The following is a 20460-nucleotide window of genomic DNA, read 5'->3' as shown; positions in this document are numbered from 1 at the left end:
GGCATTGCCTGTCTTCAAAGTGAACTGAGGGCTCTCAGTTCCTCACAAAGGAACTGAATAACTTTTATAATCAAATCCTAAGTGCATAATGAATAAGTAAAAAATCAAAGCGTCCTTCCACGACTAATCACTGAACTTTAAATAATATTTATAATATTCTGTTTTAATACTGATAGGTATGTCTTAATGATTTGATGAAATAAAAGAGTCTGGAGAGAATCTTTAGTACAAATAAAATGTTTATCTAATATACACAAACAATGAGCACTATTTTACGTGAAACAAATGAACTATTACAAAACTATAGCTGAAATATATATCACTACTTAACAATTTTTACATCATGTCATGAACAGAAAGCACCAAATATATTCTAAAGAAAGCAGCACTTTTTGTATTAGGAATTCAAAATGCAACCCAAATCCTTACTTAATTTATTAAGCAAGAATATCTTTTAGCGACAAAATGCTACCTAATTATCAGCTTTAAAAAAATGTTTTACATCTTAAAATACAATATTCTGTTTATCCTAAATTGTCTGGGGAACATCTAGTACATTAAAAGGTTTTTGTAGAGCTTCTTAGTGATTTAACTGATATCATCATGCCTGCTAGCAATTTTTCAACATTCTGAAAACACTTTCCATAAATCAAAGCCTTAGCAGCAGGAATAAGCAGATGGCAGGAGACCATATTAAAGAATGTATCAATTATTTTTATTAATGGGAGGCTACTGGATCATGATGTATCATAATGGACTAAATGTTTAGCAGTTGTGAAGTGTTTTGTCTGTTAGGTATCTCAGATGCTCTTAGCGGATGTTATTATATTGTCTTGTGATGGCATTCTTTGTGGGACTGGATAGTGAAGTTTCACAAGAGACATATAAAGAAATGTTTTAATTTCAGACCTTTAATTGTATTCATATAATAAACATAAAATACCAGCATGTATAAAATGTAATTTCAAAAAGACTGCATATACAGTGTGTAATAAAGTACATTCTGTCTGCATACATTGACTTAGAAAACAAGATACTATATGGTTAACAATGAAAAATAGCAATTATTATAAAAATATTCTACAGTCTCATAATAGTAATGTAAATGCCTTTACTTATCTAAGAGACTTAACATAATTTTAAATTACAATAATTTTACATCCTCCATTCATATATACAGCCCTATTAAAGTCAAAAGGTATTACAATAGCAGTGTTCTTATTAAGATTAAATGACTGAATTATATTTAGTTATTTTACTATATAAAACAACTGTATTCTGTTTGTTAAAACTGCACTTACTGTAGCTTTTCATGCTATCTGTGCTATGCACAGTGAAAAATAATTTATGTTTCTGTTCTTAGTATAGTATCTATATCCATTTCATGAATTAAACGGGATGTTAACATTTCAGCTCCCTTTCCTTTTATGTAATTATCAGTCTGCTGGTTTATGTATTCTGTAAGAACGTGTCCACCAGTTTTGAACAGCTGCTACTGAAAACAAGCAAGAATTCCTCATTTAATACATTTTGACAAAAATAGCCAGTTCTTCTCACCCATGCCCTGATTGAGGTCAAATTCTGTACATCTTTAAATTCTTTTCTAGACCTAGAACCACAGACAAATTATGCATCTCTTTTTTGAGAGATTTTTTTAAATAGATCTGTATAGGAAAGAGCACAAATTGTGTTTTGCATGCACCACATTTTAGTCAAGTAAAACTCCCCGGCATAGGAAAGAAATTCTGTCTGAGGAAGGATGTCAGGATTTGTCCCTGTAGTCATGCAGTCCCTTTCCTCTGTCCAAGCCAGAAGTCACTGTGCTCTGCTCTGCTCCAAAAGCCCTCCCAGCTTCACAGCAATCTCACCAAATTGAGGTGGGAGACCAACTGCTTATTCCAAAAAGTCGGGGATACAGATACCAGCAGAAACTTCTAAATACCTTCAGCACCGCCTATGTGGTGCCCTAGCTTATCATTTCTGGTGCCCTGTATCACCATTTAATTTCAACAGTGACGTGTAATACAGGTTATTGTTATTAGTGAAAACACTAATTATGATGACTTCTTACAAAAAAAAAAAAAAAATGGAATGGTAGTGAAACAACATCACCATAATACAAACCCACACGTAAAGATACATTTAGTGTTTTGGTTAGGGGTATTGGGGTTCATGTGTGAATGAAGACAGCTTGAATATGCTTAATGATAGATGCAATACAGTATATTGCAAAAGGAGCATTTCCTATCTCCTGTTAGATTTCTCAAGCAGGAAGAGGAAAAAAAAAAAATCTGGTGCTTTAGACTGAAGCAATTGTCAGAAGAATGAAGATCAACTTTAAAAAAATTTAATGGATGCACTATAATGTTTTTTAGAACAGTGCTTATAAAAGTGATGAAACTCAGGATGTTATTTAAAGTCAATATAGTTCAGAAGAGTGGCCTAACTCCCATGCAAAAGTTCAATGGGAAAATCATGTTATACATTCATATTTAATTTCTTTTTCTCCACTATGAGCAACCCACACTGGCGTATTTAAAACCAATGTAGTAGAAACTGCAGTACAAGGACAAATGGTGTTTGATGTCAACCAAGTATCTCCTCCTTTCATCAGCTGATGTGGACAGTACATATCCTACACTAGACATAAAGTGGGAATAAATGTTACTTTCAATTCATCGTATTCTGTATTTGAATGTCAATATTAGCTAGTCTTTGGCAAAACTATGACAAAGTGAGATCTATTGAGCCGAATTTATAGAAGCGCTCCAATTAAAATGATCATCAGCTCTATGTTCAATTGCCTATTGTTTGTTTTTACCTTTTGTTAATTTTGTTCATTTGTTTTTCCATTCCTTTCCTCCATGTTAAAAAAATAAATAAAAATGAGTTTGTTGTTTTGATTAAATTTTAACCATACAGTGGAAGCATATCAGAGCTTCTAAGAAGGGTCAGGTTTGTGTTGGGCTATCTGGGAACTCATACATATGTGACAAAACTATCAATTCTGCTCTGCTCGACTTATATCCAAGCAGTTTTCATAGGCTCACAGAAATCATCAAGTTTCCTAAAAACATAAATATTCTCATGAGGTTGGATATTCCATCATCTTTCATAGCCATCTAGATGTAATTTGTTATTTCACTGCTAACTTTCCAATTAAAAAACTATTATGATATTACAGGGTCAGTCAGGAATGGCCTATGGCCCTGGATGAATACAGACCTCATGAGGACTATTAGGAGGACCCAGGTACCAGTAGGCAATAGGAGGAAACAAATGCTTTGTTCTTGGATAATGTTTAAGTACATTTAAATACATTTAAACCATTCACACAAATAGAAATCCATTTCCATCTCTGTTCCTGATCATGTGACATTTCTGAAGAATGAAGCAGGGCTCAGTGACACCAATACTTAATACATACATTAGAAATATATTTGGAATTATTAGAGGACTCCCAGATGTGTTCTTTTGGCTTTGGTTGAGGAAGAGCTATGAAGAACTTATGCCAGTTTATTTCTCATGTATTAATGTTACAATAAGAATGATTGCACTTCATGTACTGCAGCAACATACATCACCCTCCAGAATTTCACTGTGTATTGAAATGATATGCATTTATCGAGTCGTCAAAACATGTGTCATGAGTGCCCACTCCTAGAATGCAAGTTATGGAAAGCAGTGCATCACATCAACACTTCTGAATATCCCCTTTGGTTTGAAGTCTTCCTGTCTTTTCTGCAAATTTGAAATTAAATTCTCCTTGTTTCAATACGTTTACTGGGACTTTGTTCATGTTCCTCCATTTCCAAATGGATCAAAGCTTGGGTATGGATAAGATAGAGTCCCTTCACCAAAACCTTAGTGTGCTGCCCAAGGACATTGAAAGGATTGTCCAGAAGCACACTGGCATGTGTAAATACTCTGATCCCTTCCACAGAAAGAAGGACACACTTTGAATACTCTTGGAATAAGCAGCTAATGCAGCACTGTTACCAGTAGTGCTTGTTTTAAATTGTGCTAATTTTAACGTGAATTATCTTTGTTCAGTCTTGTACATCCATACAGTCTTTCTGAATACTTTCTGCTGAAATGTCATATCTTTTTCTCTCTGAGTTCCTTTGAGTCTCTGTCATTATGTTAGTTTCCATTTTTCATCTGTATCATTAAAATATATATTAAAAGTCTGATCTCTTTCTACAAATGAAATTATATATATATATTAAAAAAAAAAAAAAAAAACAGGATTGCATGAAAAACTTAATGTATTTTCTCATTTTAAAAACAAGTCTATGCGGTTTTAAATTCATGGTCTCTTCACTTGTGCAAATGCATTACCATTTGTTTTTTTCAGATTTTAGAACCTGTAACATTTCTACAGTTCCCAGTTTAAATATTTCCCTATTGTTTCTCATGCTTTGTAGAATTTTTAATACAAAATTCTCATTTTAGTTATGAAAAAAAAAAAAAAAAGAAAATAACAAATGACTAACTCATCTTTATAACAGATAAATATACATATAGATTGAAAAGAGTCTGAATACATTTGTGTAACATGGATATTCCTTTTGTCGTAACCATATTCATAGTGCTGTAAAAAGTCATGGAACAATTATCAAAACATTTCCAGTGAAGAAAGATTTGTGCAAATGTTAGCTGTGAATAGATGGTGTGAATTTGGGGCAAAGTGATATGAGTTCATGTCCTTCTCATTTTCCTGTGAAGTAAGGACTGATTTAAACTCTTGGCTGTTATCTTCGCAGTGGTTCTCCATATTTGTATTTGAAACAAGCACAAACACCATGCTTACGCTCAACTAAGTCTTTTAGAAAGTGGTTTAAGGAAGTGTGAGGCCCTTTCTGCTTTTATAAATCATCTCCATCATCTGTGCTAAAGCTGCTTCTCCTGCTGCTCTCTTTTGATGCAGCTGGGGATGTGGAAGACAAGAGCGGGTCTGCTCCAAATGGTGATACTGTGTCATCCAGTAAAATTTCCTCTAGTCGTTGCTCTTCTTTTAAAGCTGCACTGAAGGACAAGTCGGTAAAGTGTGAAAGTGGATCAGAAAAGGCTGTAGATCCATCACAAATAGTAGAATTTTGTCCATGTGCCAAAGGCATTTGTTGAGAGTAGTCTACAGAGTTCTCCTCTGGATATGACTGTTGCTTGATGACCTGTGCAGCTAAATCTACAGCACTGAGTGAAGATATGACTGGAAGGCCATGAGCACGTGCCTGAATCTCTAGTTCCTAATGTTTAAAAAATAAAAATAAAAATTAGGTAATGATTTTGGAAGAGAAATAATGTCTTCAAAACTATTGCAACAAGTATACAGATCATACATGCATATTAATTATACCTCTTGTCTAGTTGTGAGACTATGTTAAAATACAAAATTTTTAATCTAGGAAAATTTGCCATGTGCTTCCAGAGATAGTTTTCTTTTTAATTCCACCGCTGTCATTAAGCAGCAGGAAACATTAGAGATGGGAAAGCTTTACAGAAAGCATTGCCTTGTGGACCTAATAAAGTTGAAAGAAAAGTGTTGCAACTTTTGGGTCTGTTATTCATTGCTACCCAGAGAAACAAAAGATACTTTATGATGCTAATTTACTGATATATTTGTAAATTACAATATATAAGGTGATTAATTTTATATCTATCTATGTCACCATTGCATGTATAAATATTCATATTCTGTTGCTTTGTGTCATGAGCAGACATAGCATGGCACACTATGCCTAAAGAAGTGCAAAATTTGAAATGGTTACAAGGGGAAAAGAAAACACAAAGAAATTTTGTGTTCATGATTGATTTTTGGCAGGAGAAATGTACCTTTTCCTTCCTGCTTTGTCCTTCTCAGGTTATAATATATACATAAGTTAACCATTTGTGCAAATACTTTATTAATTTTCACTGTATTCCTTTATGTAAGGTTTAACTATGAAAGAAATTTCCTAGAAATCTGAAAAAAAATACCTCATCCCCAATATACACAGCAATAAACAGGGAAAAACAATTCATTTTCAGTAAGTGACATTTGGGAAAAATTATATAGATTAATAAAATTTGATGAGGGATAAGTACTGAGAAAGCTTTGTAGTTCATGGCAACACTCTCATACAAACCTGAATTCGAAGCAGAAGTCTTCTGTTAGCGTGCTCTAATTTCTTCTGTCTGTGTTCTAATTCTCTGGCTCTCTGTTGTTCTTTTTGTAGCCACTTGATGTACTCCACTGATGCTTTTAAAATAGTTCCTTTGTTCCAGCGCATATCACTGCAGAATGTAGAGATAACCTTTTCACAATTGTGCATGTCAGCAGAATTCATAAGAACTTACAAAATCTTTTACATTAATATGAAATAATGATTTACATGACTATTATTCACTCTTAGATATTATTGCTTCTGAATGGAAATTTTAATAGAATAGTTAAGAAGCCCTTATATAGTAAAATTAATCCCAGAATGAAAATAAGTGTCAAAAGAAAGTAATAAAGTGACTTTTTGTGGGAGAGCTAAATGCAATATCATGATTCTACCATTACAGTTTTTATATTTTTAGTGAAAATTGCTTTTATTATTAACTCTAAGATTAAAATCTATGTGCAGTAGTTCTGCATTAATGAACTAGGAAATATACATTACTGAGGACTTAAGACTAAATTTTTAAAGATCATTTCAAATATACTACTCCTTTTACTTGACTTACTAATGAGGTTGCTTTTATGCTTGTTGAGGAAAAAAATGGTCTATGCTGAATGCCACTCATCACTGACGACAGACAAATCATGGTTTGGTAACCACAATGTTATGACAAAAATTCTTGCTTAAGCCCATTCAACAAGCTTGAAACAATGTAAATCAGGTTGAAGTCCACAGCTACATAGAGACACCAATTTAAAATAAAACTCTTGCCCCCAAAAAAAAGATTAAACCCTTCCCTCATTCAGGAATTCATGGTTTAGCTACCAGCTTACAAGCAGTCTTACTAACAATACACTTGTACAAACTTAGCATGAGTTCAAGGACTTCCATACATCCATTTGTTAACTTTCCATATACTCCTTTATGCAAGGTCTTAGAGGCCTTGCAACAGGAATAATTTTCTCTTGAAAATGTTGAATTTCTGATAAAATTCGGTATTGTGTAATACAGGGATGGGCAGTGCTGCATTAATATACATACAGAAGAGTTTATCCAAACTACCCACTTCACTGCAAGATGGCTTAAACTGAGCAGAAGACAGACAGCCATTCTGGTCTTATAAACCAAGCCTGAGAGGGAAAAAACTGTTTAAACCAGTAAGAATCTGAGGTTGGGAGTGAGAAGTAACCAAATTAGTGTGTTGTTTTTAAGTATCTGTTCCAAATGCATATACTTATACCCTGGCATTTATAGAGTAAAAAAAAAAATAGATATATATTATACTCTCATCTATTACCACTTTCCATTATTTCTTGTTTGCTTTAGTTAAGGAGACCTGACCCTATTCACATGCATGTGATCTGGAGTGGACTTATTTCTTTTAGAAGTGTCTATGTTTTACATTCAGCTTCCTAGAGTAAATACCTAAGGAACCTTGCACTCTTATCCCAAAGGTAAGCAGCCTTGATCTCCACCAAGACTGCCATCTTTCTCCTGAATGTATAGGGCAAATGCTAGGCAGGTACAGGATCTGGGGATCCAGTTGAATGATAAATGCTTATGGAGCTCATAGCTTTAAAGATGCTCAGAAAAGTAATTAAAATGGTTTGTGATAGAGCATCACAGTGTTTAACTATGCCCTAGAATTTAGATCATTTGCTAGGGATTTGGGAGAACCAGCCTTATGGTCAGAGAAGGATGGAATTCACATCTCCTTCCTCTCCAGGCAGCAGACAAACCATGGGGCTCCAGCAAACTCCCCTCAGCCATGTGGGCCAGGAATACGCAGCTTTGGGGTTTAGAAACTGGGGAAGTCAGAGAGAAAATGGTTACTGCCTCACACCGGGCTGTCTGCAAAGCCAAAACCTCACAGACTGCTCCCTGAAGTGGGTATGTATTTTCATTTAGACCATCTCTGGATGGAAAATTAGGCAGAGGTGGGAGCAGGAGCCAAGAGCAGAGCCTGTGTGCCTCATGAGAGCTGAATCATCTCTTGGCAGTCCTTCTGCCCTCCTTCTTGCTGTCCTTCATGCCTATGGGAGAGCAGAACACCACAGAATCACAGAATCAAAGGGGTTGGAAGGGACCTCGAAAAATCATTGGGTCCAACCCCCCTGCCAAAGCAGGTTCCTTAGAGCAGGCTGCCCAGGTAGGCGTCCAGACGGGCCTTGAATATCTCCAGAGGAGACTCGACAACCTCCCCAGGCAGCCTCTTCCAGTGCTCCGTCACCCTCACTGTGAAGAAGTTCTTTCGCATGTTGGTGCCGAACTTCCTGTGCTCTATCTTGTGACCATTACCCCTTGTCCTATCCCCACAAACCACTGAAAAGAGGTTGGCCAAATCCCTCTGTCTCCCGCACCTCAGGTATTTATACACTTTGATGAGATCCCCTCTCAGTCTTCTTTTCTCCAGGCTGACCAGACCCAGGTCTCTCAGTCTTTCCTCATAAGGAAGATGCTCCAGGCCCTGCATCATCTTTGTGGCCCTCCGCTGGACTCTTTCCAGGAGATCCCTTGTCTTTTTTGTACCGGGGAGCCCAGAACTGGACACAATACTCCAGGTGAGGCCTGACCAGGGCAGAGTAGAGGGGGAGGATCACCTCCCTTGACCTGCTGGCCATGCTCCTTTTAATGCACGGTAGGATCCCATTGGCCCACTTGGCCATGAGGGCACACTGCTAGCTCGTGGTCAACCTGTCGTCCACCAGGACCCCCAGGTCCTTCTCCTCAGAGCTCCTCTCCAGCAGGTCATCCCCCAGCCTGTACTGATACGTCCAGATTGTTCCTTCCCAGGTGCAGGACTCTACACTTGCTCTTATTAAACCTCATTTGGTTTCTTCCTGCCCATCTCTCCAGCCAGTCCAGGTCTCGCTGAATGGCAGCACAGCCTTCTGGCGTGTCGGCCACTCCTCCCACCTTTGTGTCATTGGTGTACTTGCTGAGGGCAGACACTATTCCCTCATCAAGGTTGTTGATGAAGATGTTGAACAAGACCGGACCCAGCACCGACCCCTAGGGAACGCCACTAGTCACAAATCTCCAGCTGGACCGCCAATCACCACCCTCTGAGCTCGGCCAGTCAGCCAGTTCTCAACCCACCTAACTGTCCACTCCTCTATCCCACACTTTCTCAGCTTTGCTATCAGGATGTCATGGGAGACAGTATCGAAAGCCTTGCTAAAGCCAAGGTAGATTACATCCACTGCTCTCCCCCCATCTACCCAGCTTGTGATGCCATCATAGAAGGCAGCGAGGTTGGTCGAGCACGACTTCCCCTTGGTGAATCCATGCTGACTACTCCTCATAACATTCTTCTCTTCCAATTGCTTGGAGATGGCATCCAGAACAAGCTGTTCCAACACCTTTCCAGGGACAGAGGTGAGACTGACTGGCCTGTAGTTTCCCGGATCCTCCTTCTTGCCCTTCTTGACGACCGGAGTGACATTGGCTATCCTCCAATCTTCAGGCACCTCTCCTGTTCTCCAGGACCTTTCAAAGATGAGAGAGTGGTTCAGCGATCACCTCTGCCAACTCCCTTAGCACACATGGATGCATCCCGTTGGGACCCATGGATTTGTGTGCGCTGAGCCCACTCAGATGCTCTCGAACCACTCTCTCATCAGCCAGGGGGGAGCACTCCAATTCCCAGCCCCTTTCTCCTCCCGCCAGGGTTGAGGAGTCCTCGGGGGGAGTCCTTGAAGCAAAGACTGAAGCAAAGAAAGCATTCAGTATCTCCACCTTCTCGGCGTCTCCCGTTACCAGGACACCCCCCTTGTTCAGCAAGGGACCCACATTATCCCTAGTCTTCCTTTTACTGTTTACATACTCAAAAAAAACCCTTCTTATTATCTTTTATCTCTTTTGCAAGCCTCATCTCTAGGTGGGCTTTAGCCTTCCTCGTCGCGTCCCTGCAGGCCCTGAGAACACTTCTATACTCCTCCCAAGAGGACAGGCCCTTTTTCCAGATTTCATAGACCTTCCTCTTCTTTTCGATCTTATCGATGAGCTCCTTGCTCATCCACGCAGGTTTCCTGCCCCCGTTCCCTGATTTCCTATTCTTAGGGATGCATCGATCCTGAGCTTGGAAGAAGTGCTGTTTAAATGTAGCCCAGCTCTCACAAGCACTCTTGCCATCTAGCTACCTAGCCCATGAGATACTCCCAAACAGGTCCCGGAAGAGGTCGAAGTTGGCTCTTCAAAAGTCCAGGGTATACTAGCCTTACTTCTTCCACCAAGTTCCATCTTGAACTCCACCATCTCATGGTCGCTGCATCCCAAGCTGCCCCCAACCTTCACATCCCTAACAAGCCCATCCCTGTCGGTAAGGACAAGGTTCAGAAGCAACCCCCGCCTCGTCGGCTCCTCCACCACCTGCATCAGAAAATTGTTTTCAACTCATTGTAGGAACCGTTTGGACTGCACATGCCTGGCCGAGTTGCTTACCCAACAGATGTCTGGATAATTGAAGTCCCCCATGAGAACCAGCACCCAGGATCATGAGGCTACTACCAGCTGCTTGTAGAAGGCCTCATGGACCTCCTCCTCCTGATCTGGTGACCTGTAGTACACCCCCCAACAGTGTCCCCCATACCAGCCCACCCCTTAATTCTCACCCACAAGCTCTCCACTTGTCCTTCACCCACCCCCAGGTGGAGCTGGGTGCACTCTAATTGCTCCCTCACATAAAGGGCTACCCCACCCCCTCGCTTCCCCAGCCTGTCTTTCTTAAAAAGGACATAGCCCCCCATGACAGCATTCCAGTCATGCGAGCTGTCCCACCACGTCTCTGTGATTGCAACGAGATCGTGGCCCTGTGACTGAAAACAGATCTCGAGCTCATCCTGTTTATTTCCCATGCTCCGTGCATTGGTATACAGGCACTTTAGGGAAGCAGCAGGTGCAGTTACCCCTGGAGGGATGCAAGAAGAAGATTCCGGATGGGGTATCAGGATCATTACCTTCTGTGAGGAGCCCTCAGACAATCCTATGGGACAACTCAGAGGTTTTTCCCTATTATCTTCAACAGCGACAGCAGTGACAACTTCCCCCAGCCCTTCTCTGTCACTTTTAGCTCCCCTCCCTTCCCCAGTCAAACCTAGTTTAAAGCCCTGGTAATCAGCCCAGAGAGCTTGCTCCCCAACACACTTGTGCCCCACTTGCTGAGTTGGAGTCGGTCAACAGCCCACATACCCGTCTGACATGTGGGTCAGCAGCCCGCATACCCATACAGAACGTGTTTCCTGACAGCGTCCTGTGGCCTTCCTCCTGTGAGAGGACTTTCTCCTCATATGTGGGCTGTCTATGTTCAAACTGCAAAAGTTATGGAAGGTTTTAGTACATCTGATGCTTATGTTTCTGAACAAACGTTTGAATGCCATCACCCCATTGTAATCTTGGTGGTTTTTTTGTTTGCTTGTTCATTTGTTTGTATTCAGACCTCTCTGGAAAGTTAGGTAAAATGCTGACTTCTTAAATACCTCTATATTTAAGCCTAACTTGCTGTGTAGTTTGAAAGGCTGGAAAGTGCCTGTCTCTCTACACCAGAGAACTCCTGAATAAATAGGAAGAGCTAAAGATAGGAGGAAAACAACTTTTCAAGATGAAAATCTCCACTGTCATCTCAGATATAAAAATGCTGTTTATAGCTAGGACATATTCATAGCAACTTTGAAAAGTGCAACAGTAAGAAAACTTATAGTATAAACTCTGGAGAAGCAAAATCTGACTAGGCACTAGGGATCAGTTCCTCCCAGCATGTAATTAAGACCAAGCTAAGCCAATTTTGAACTGGTGATCTAAACATGAAAATATAGTAGTATAAAATTACTTATTAAGCTATAGCTGGCAAAATGGAAATTTTTAAGACATCTAACAGCAGCAGAAAAATATACATATATCACACCTTTAGCAAACATTTAATAGTGATCTCACAATTTCAGATCAGTTATAAAGCATTATGGATTCAAAATCAAATTCAGACAAAAATGTTTTTCAGTCAATTTTTCTGATTGACATATGAATAACCCATATGTTTATGACTTTATTTGAAATGTTTTTTATCATGATTCATTCATATTGCACATAATTGGCAACATTTGTGAAATTGCTTACTTTTAGTTCATGTTTCCTTGATACTTTGAATTTTTATGTATATATGGTTATTATAAATTTTCACATAATAGAAGTCATCACTGAAGAGCTAATTCCTGGATTCAAATTGCCAGAGAGATGGATTTGGTCAACTTGGATGAAATATATATTTATCGATAACTTTGGTAGTAATATTTACAAATTCGAGAGGCAAAAGCATCATGGAGATCTCAGATGAAAATGCTGTGGTTGCTGTTATCACTTAACAGATTTTGAACCATTTCCATTAAACCAATGAAGGTCTGTGCTTAATGAACTGTGATGTACAATACATCTGCTGGCCAGCATGAAAGAACAAATCTGATGCAAGAACAGAATTCTTCCTGATTACTATTTATACATCTGTTATTATGTGTGTGTGCATGTGTGTACACATGTATCCTACTTCTCTCTATGCATATACTCACTGATATCTTATTAACTGAGGGATAGTCAAGCAACATCTTCCAGTATCTGGAAGCAACACAGCAAAGGACTGGCTGGCAACCTTAGAAGTCAATTCATATTTCACTCTGTATCTCACTATTTATACCAGGAGCAAAAGAAATACTGGTTCTGCATCACAAACACTCTCCATCCTTTCTAGCCTGGCAGACTAGCCATACAGCAGTGACAAGACTGCACTTTGGAGAAACAGAGGCTCTACAGAGGAGATGTATAGGGCTGGAATAGCAGCAATGTAACTAGAGAGGATGAAGAGAAACAGTGGGAACTGCCTAGCAAGTGTCTGTACTGTGTCTAGCCCTGTTTAGCAGGCAGGCAAGCAAATTCATTTATAATGGGAAGAAAAAAAAATAATTTTTTTTGTTTTTGGAAAACAGATTCAATCCAAGAAAAGCAAGTACATAAAAAGAATTTGGAAAATTCTCAGAATAGTTATTGGTTTTCTGTGTTTGGTTGTTGTTGTTGTTGTTTTGTTTTATTTGTTTTTCCCTGAAAATACTGAATTAAAATGTGGCTGCAGATAAAGGTATATGAAAAATGATAAAAGGGGTAGTATGAGATTGTTTATTGTTTTTAGGGACATGCATTGTTCCTGCTCAGTATCTAACAGAGGTAGAGTTTGTAATGACAAGACCTACAAGTTCATCTGAGAACCTGTAAAAAGTGAGCAGTCACTAGTATTTTCCAGTCATTTAATTGGAAAGTGGTTTATAAAAATAGGTAAAACAGTTGCATTTATAACTACCAACACAAATACAGATCAACTAGTCTTTGGAGACTCTTTCACTGGTTATTAAACCCCTCCATTTTATTTTTTTTTAATCTTCCTTTTTATTATACATATGTTAGACTCTGTCCTGTAAATACTGAGACAGATGGGAAAATCTACATGTAAAAAAGTCAGTTGAGAGCAGTAAGTTTTGCATGTCTGGGTATCAGCAATGACCTCTGCAAAGGAGGATTGTGTCTTTGTGTGTTGGCACGTGTTACTATAATTTGAAATTTTAAGCAAGCTACACACATATTACCTAGCTTAATTAACAGAGATCTGCTACACTGAATATGATTTGCATGGAAAACTAGCAAATAAGTAAAAAACACGTTGTGTGAACCCTAGTTCCTCTTAAGTTTACCAGCTAAATCTCTACAAATCTCATGAGCCCAGGAATTTAGTGAAATTCTCATCTAGGAGAGTTACTCATTTAGGAGAAAAGAAACATAGCCATGAGGCTGTACGCCAGCTTGCTTCCAGTAAGGTATCTTTGTTGAAGTCAAAGGAGCTTCATTAGTTTGCACAAGTTGTAGGGCTCCTGCAGGAGGGGCATGAGCATCTGATCATCTAAGATTAAAACTAATTAATGAAAGCAGAGTTTGGGAGCAAAGAGTCACAGAGTTTGCCAGTTGCAGAGCAGTTAATAATAACAAATGTATTTGTGAGGTTGAAACTATGTTTGCTGGCCATTTTTTTCACTATTTCTGAGAAATTAGCTTTAGACTGAGCTTGTTCAAAGAAATACTTTGAAGGACTTTGTACCTGTTTTGATGACCTGTACAATTACCAAGTGTATTCTCCTGGCCATTTTATAGTGGTGTAAGTGTATACAATCTTTTCCTTTACAAGAAACATGGTCATGCTGGCCATTAGAGGGTCTGCCCACAGACAACAGACAGAACATCGAGTACAGACAGATGCAGAGAGCAGAGAGTGAGTGAGAGCAATTCACTAGCTCTGCCCAAATCCTCAGTGGTTCTTTTAGCACCTCAGTTCGATAAAATGACTAGAATTCATAAATGAAAGATGATTTTCTTTGTATTTCTGATAATTTCAGTCTAGCTACCATAAAACAATTCTTGAGTTGTCATTCCCAGCCTCTATCACAATATGAAGTCCTGTTAAACACTGGATTTTGAAAGGCCGAACACAAAGGAACCAAGAATGGAAAAGTAGGTATATTTAAAGGATGTATATTCTGACTTCTTTCAGCAAAATATGACTGTAAATTTTGGGCTTTTTGATTCTATCTTTGAATTATTCTATGAGTTTTGCACTTCTGAAGCATCTATTACTTGGATATTTAAGCACTGAAAATTAAATGAAGGCAAAGTTTTTTGCAACTTATCTCCATTTTCTAATGCTGATGAAGTGAATTGATAAATACCCATTCATTTAAGTAACATAATCCACATTTTTGTCATTATATTATTAAAAAAAAAAAAAGAAAGAAAAAAAAGAAAAAAAAAGGAAGGGGGTAGGGGCTTAAGCTATTCAAGAGAAAGTTCCTGCAGAGCCTCTACAGGAGCCAAACAAGTTCACCATCTAACAAAACAAAAGTGAAACGAAATAAATAAATAAATAAAAACTTATAAGAAGCATAAATCATAAAAAGTTTCCAAATACCATTAACAATGTCATTTTCTAATCCTGAATGTAATCTTCTTGAAACAAGCCATTTGGGACAGGTATGCTAATCACAATGCCTTAGTTATAACAGTATTTACTCTTCAATGCAAAGGCTGACTTGTTTCACTGTCATTAGTCCAAGCATCAGTAAGGTTTCTCTTTTTACAGCTAAGTTCCTACTATAAGAAGAATATTTTAAAAACAATGTATGAGGTGAAAATGTTATGTGTGATAAAATGCTACAGATAAAATATTGTAAGAGCTGATACATCTCTTTCTTTGAAAGAACAGGGCAGATGGGGGGCACAGTAAGGTGTTATGAAGGAAAAAGCAAGAACTGAAAGAGAGGGTAAGGACTCTGAGTTATGATTCGGCAACACAGGATGATATCAGAAAGAAATAAAAATTTTGATCTGCTCAGCCAACAGAACAATGTGGTCAAATTGAATTATTTCAACTTGCAAATATATATTAAAAAATTATTTACACTTCTTTGGATGAATTTAACTTGCCACTAAGCTACAGTAAAGTTAATCATAGAATCATAGAATGGTTTGGGCTGGAAGGGACCTTAAAGCCTACCCATTTCCAACCCCCGCCATGAGCAGGGACACCTCCCACCAGACCAGGCTGCCCAAAGCCCCATCCAGCCTGGCCTTGAACTCCTCCAGGGATGGGGCATCCCCAGCTTCTCTGGGCAGCCTGTGCCAGTGCCTCACCACCCTCTCAGTAAAGAATTTATTATTCATTAAGTTATGTTATAACCTAAGTTTTCAATGTGTCCAGCACATTTTGATGCCTCTTTTTTTCTGAAGATCAACTTGAAAGCTTTTATATAGACACATTTTCAAAAGTAGTACTGATTACCAGCCTTTTAAAAACAACAATTCTCAGACCTCAGGATGGACTTTTTGCTTTTGTAAATATGTACCGCTTTTGGGATGTCACACTGTTGAACTCAATCATGGGTTTGGAGACTAAAACAAGAAAACATGATGTCTTCAGGATTCTTTCCTGAAACTTTTTTTCAAGGCAACATCATTAAAATCTATGAGTAAAATCCATCATGCACTTACTGGAGCAAAATTGCAGGTCCAGAGCATTCATTTTAAGCAGAGCTTAGGTGATTGATCTAAGTATTAATGATTTGAATAAGTTTATAAACTAAACTGGAATCCAGACCAAAACATGTAACTGAAACACCTCTGTAGGCAATCAAAATCACAACTGGAATTTGTACCTCATGCCCATTTCTAATTGCAGTATAGCTTGCTTCCATTATTGCTTTATACCTGCAAACCAACAGTGCCATCCACTGTTTTTCTGAGAAATCTCTCAATTATTTGCCCAAATGGTCTTGAATACTGAAAGATATGCCAGCAAAATTAAAACTCTTTTACGAGTGTGTGTTTGTAGGGGATCACATGTAGCCAAAACTTTATTTAGGTACTTAAAGCACTTCTTACTTTAACTCAGCTGTAATACCCAAATGTATTTAAATAACAAGAACATGCCCATTTATCTCGCTTGGACGGATGCTGTAGATGGAGCAGAGTTTGTGAATTCTCTAAAATGGTTGTGGCATGTTAACTTTCTCTCTGGTGGTTTCACTCCAAGTGGCTTATTATGCCAACCTTGTACATATCTAAGTCTCACAGAGCTTTCTAGTGTTACAGAAATCCTAAATATAATACATTTTTTCTTGATTCTGAGGAAAAAAATAAAGCTAAAATATCGATAGACGTTTTCATTTGAAGCGTCCTGCAGGTCTACACTGACATGCAAATGATGAAGATATTTGTATAACCAATTTTATGCATGATACAAACATGGTCTTAAGGCTTCCCTGAGTGACATGAAAAATCTAAGGCTAAGGTCCTAATACATCACTGAATCATTATTGCTAATCCTACAGTAGTTTTTCCTACTGAGGTGGCTTTTTTTTTTCATATTGATGACAAAAACAAGCTCTAAGGGAAGGCAGATATAGTTTAAGCAATGTGCATTTTTTGTTACTATAAGTATACACATTAGTATGAAATGTGATTATTGTAGCAATTATAGCAATTATTATTTTTATCCTTGCATTTCAAGACTTTATTTTTTCCCTGCAGTGTGTGGAGGACTTCTAAAAAACGCTCAGTCTACAATCTTTTAACATTATTTATTTATTTATTTATTTTTGATAACCAAAATGCAGACAGTGACACACATTTTGTTTTATCCCACCAGAGGGCCCATGACAAGGGCTGAAAATATCATTCCTTCCTTCTCCAGAGACACCACACATACTTGTGGTGTCTTTGACTTATCTTCTTTCCCGCACACACACCCTGTGTGTGTAGCTCTCTGCCTTAAGACCCTGGAATTGTTTTCATTTTATTATCCTTTTCCCAACAGGCACCAAAAATCTGTCAAAAGTTTGTTATGCAACAGCCTGATCCAAGCTAGTGGCCTGGCATGGAAGATTTTGTATCCCATCAGTCAATTCTATGGCCATTACATGCAACTATCTTTTTTTCCTGTATTTAAACTATAAACATTATTATAGGAAAGATTGTTGAACTCACGGATCATTAGACTTGGGGATGAGTGTGCCAAGCTCCTTGATTCGGTAATTAATATTATACCTTCTTCTTCTCTCGACTGTTAAAAAGAAACAGTTATTATTTCTATGGTGAAATATTCTTGCAGAAAGTCAACATACTTTGTTATAATTAGTTAAAAACAAGTCAGTCAATGTACATAAAATTTCCTGAAAAAGAAATCCCAACATGATCTCTTACCTGCCTCTGACATACTCTTGAGACAAACTCCATGATTAGTAACTCTGCATCCTACCCTGTATGTAGGTTTCCCCCGATTTAAAACTAGACTCTCAGAGAGTGAAATAGTCTCACATTCTTTAAACGTGAGTTTAATTTCTCCTGGTTTATGCATCCTTCCTCCACTGTGCTGCCATACAAGAGTTTTCAGCTTTTATTGGGGGTTTCAGCATTCATTGAGGGATGAATTCATTCATTCAACAGGGATGCAGGACAACTCATCCAATATTTCACATTTTGTCAAAACTCCTGCTACAGACCATGGTTAACAGCTTTTTATCTCTTATCTACTTTTCTCAGCATTGTAAACCATGGAGAGGAGTTAACAGCAACCATCTCTCGTCACTGAGACAGAGGAAGACTGTGTCCCAGAAACACTCCATCCCCAGCATATCTGTTTTCTTTGATGATGGACAGCACAACCATACTTAAAATAACTTTCAAAACACTCAACAAAATGAAGAAAAAGTCATTAAATTCAATAAATAAATGTATTCTTCTTCCAAGACAAATTATGTATGGTATCTTGCTTTATTTGCAGCTTAGTTAGAAAGATAAAAAGAGAGATAAGCCTCTTAAAATTAGTTTCCCATCTCTGTGTTCTCAGTCCACTTTCTCAGTGCTGTATGGGTATCCAGACGAGTGTGCACAAAGGGCCTGTCACCTTTCTGCCTCCATTTGACTAATTTAGAGAGAGTTCTCCTCTTCTTTCTCACCAGTTTTTCTACAGCTACATATACAGGCAGAAATCTCACATTTATCAGTGGCACAAAGGACATCTTATCACTTAGAGGGATTTTTTTGTACATAATGGTGACACAGAAAGTATAAGCATTTTACCCTTAATTTCCTGTGTGTTTGTTTTTTAAATAGTAACAGTAATAGTAATGGTTTAAACTCTTGGTATTACAAGAAGAAGTGGCTCCATTTCTTAGATCTAAATTGTTTTTCAGGGTTTCATTGAGAACCTAACATGTCAAAAGGAAAGCTTTTCTATAAGACGTGTAAGAACGTTTCTGTAAAATATGGACCTTAATTCAACCTGGAACATGAATGTTTGCATAATTCTCATCAGGTTCCAAAACCTGACTTTTCAGACCATCTCTAAAAAACCCAGTACCATTAAATAGTAAATAACACTAACAAAACCATCTTGGGTAATGCATTAATATGCCCAAGGCATCACACAGACCTGACTCCAGAGAGACTTTGAGCTCTGAAATATACACCTGGAGCCAAACCAGAAAAGATGATGATCTCAGAGAGCTCCCGTCCCCTCGAAAAAAAAATAAAAAAATAAAAAAATAAAAAAAAACAACAGTGGAGGCATCCCTAATGTATGCTTGCACCTATCTTGCCTGTCTTTCCTCTTCTTCCCCTTCTTACAGCTCTGGACAACTCATACCCACCTCCTTTCCTCGTCCAGCAAAAACTCCGTATTCCTGCCCAAATAAGACAGGCAGCAGCTACTGTGACACTTCCAAGAAAATGAGCTAGCAACAAATGCAAAAATCTACATGGCTTGTTTGTGATCCACAAAAACATACATACAGAAACAAGGATTCCTTCTGGAGAGTCTCAGTAGCAGAAAGATGCCAGCATGTTGTACCAGTGGACATATACAGGTACATGCAAGTAAATTCGTAACTCTAAGATCACTGGAATAGCCAGAGAACAAAGTTAAAAATAGTGGTTATTAACTAATTATGAATTTAGGCTTACATTCACAAATTATTTCTGCTGGAAGAAATGAAAAGGAGAGATGAAAAATGAAATCGTTTCATTCAATGCTTTTCAAAGAGAATGCTTCAGATTTTTTGCTTTAAATTATTCTTCAGAGTGAAAAATTGCCTAATGTTACAGGCAATCTTTCAGCAATAAAAATGTTTTTATCTATTCTGGATAAACCAAAATGTTGTTTATTTTTATGTGTTTAATATTTAAACACTGAACTATAAATTTCACTATGTTCTAAGCATAAACTACAGAAGACTTTTCCTTTGAAACTGAAACATCTATTATCTATGCACTACTGTACTGAGCTCCATAAAGGAAACAGGAGTCCACCACAGCCTACAGAGGTCAGAGGGTGTGTGTATCAGAGAAGTCAGAGCACTGTGTGTCTTGTTCAGTTCTGCCCCAATCTCCTGTGATGTACAATTTCCATAGCTTTAAGTGCTTAACCACTGTTTGTAAATGGTTGTGGAGGGATGTTTTCTGTTTTTTTTTTTTTTTCTTTTTTTCCGGTTTTTTTTTCTTTTTCTTTCAATTGACTGTAGAGAGATATGGTCTCTCACTTGGATGCTTCAGTAAGTAAGGAGTGAGGAGTCTGGATCATCATTGTTTTGTTGTTTGGTTGGCTGATTTTTTATTTATTTATTTTGACTCCTTTACTGTCTATTTTGTACTGTAATTCTTAAAGACATCAAGTAAAATGGAATAGTGCAAGATATATAGAGAAATGTAGACTCAAAACATAATAGCAGGAGATGAT

General features: G+C 37.9%; 1 protein-coding gene across 2 annotated transcripts in view; it reads right to left on the bottom strand.

The window, feature by feature from the left end:
• Nucleotides 1-223: 223 nt before the first annotated feature.
• Nucleotides 224-20460, bottom strand: part of TFEC (transcription factor EC) — a 106107-nt gene continuing 85870 nt past the window's right edge. Inside the window, exons 6-8 of one of the 2 annotated variants that reach the window (XM_040550370.1) lie at nt 17712-17787; nt 6129-6276; nt 224-5249 (exon numbers count right to left, since the gene is read on the bottom strand). In XM_040550370.1, the coding sequence (XP_040406304.1) occupies nt 4869-5249; nt 6129-6276; nt 17712-17787 (605 nt within the window). In that variant the 3' untranslated portion in view covers nt 224-4868. The remainder of the gene's footprint in view (nt 5250-6128; nt 6277-17711; nt 17788-20460) is intronic. The other variant, XM_040550380.1, reaches the window with a different exon arrangement.

The sequence above is a fragment of the Cygnus olor genome, chromosome 1, assembly GCF_009769625.2.
Source record: "Cygnus olor isolate bCygOlo1 chromosome 1, bCygOlo1.pri.v2, whole genome shotgun sequence".
Classification (NCBI taxonomy): Eukaryota; Metazoa; Chordata; class Aves; order Anseriformes; family Anatidae; genus Cygnus; species Cygnus olor.
This window is presented reverse-complemented; position numbering and strand designations above follow the sequence as displayed.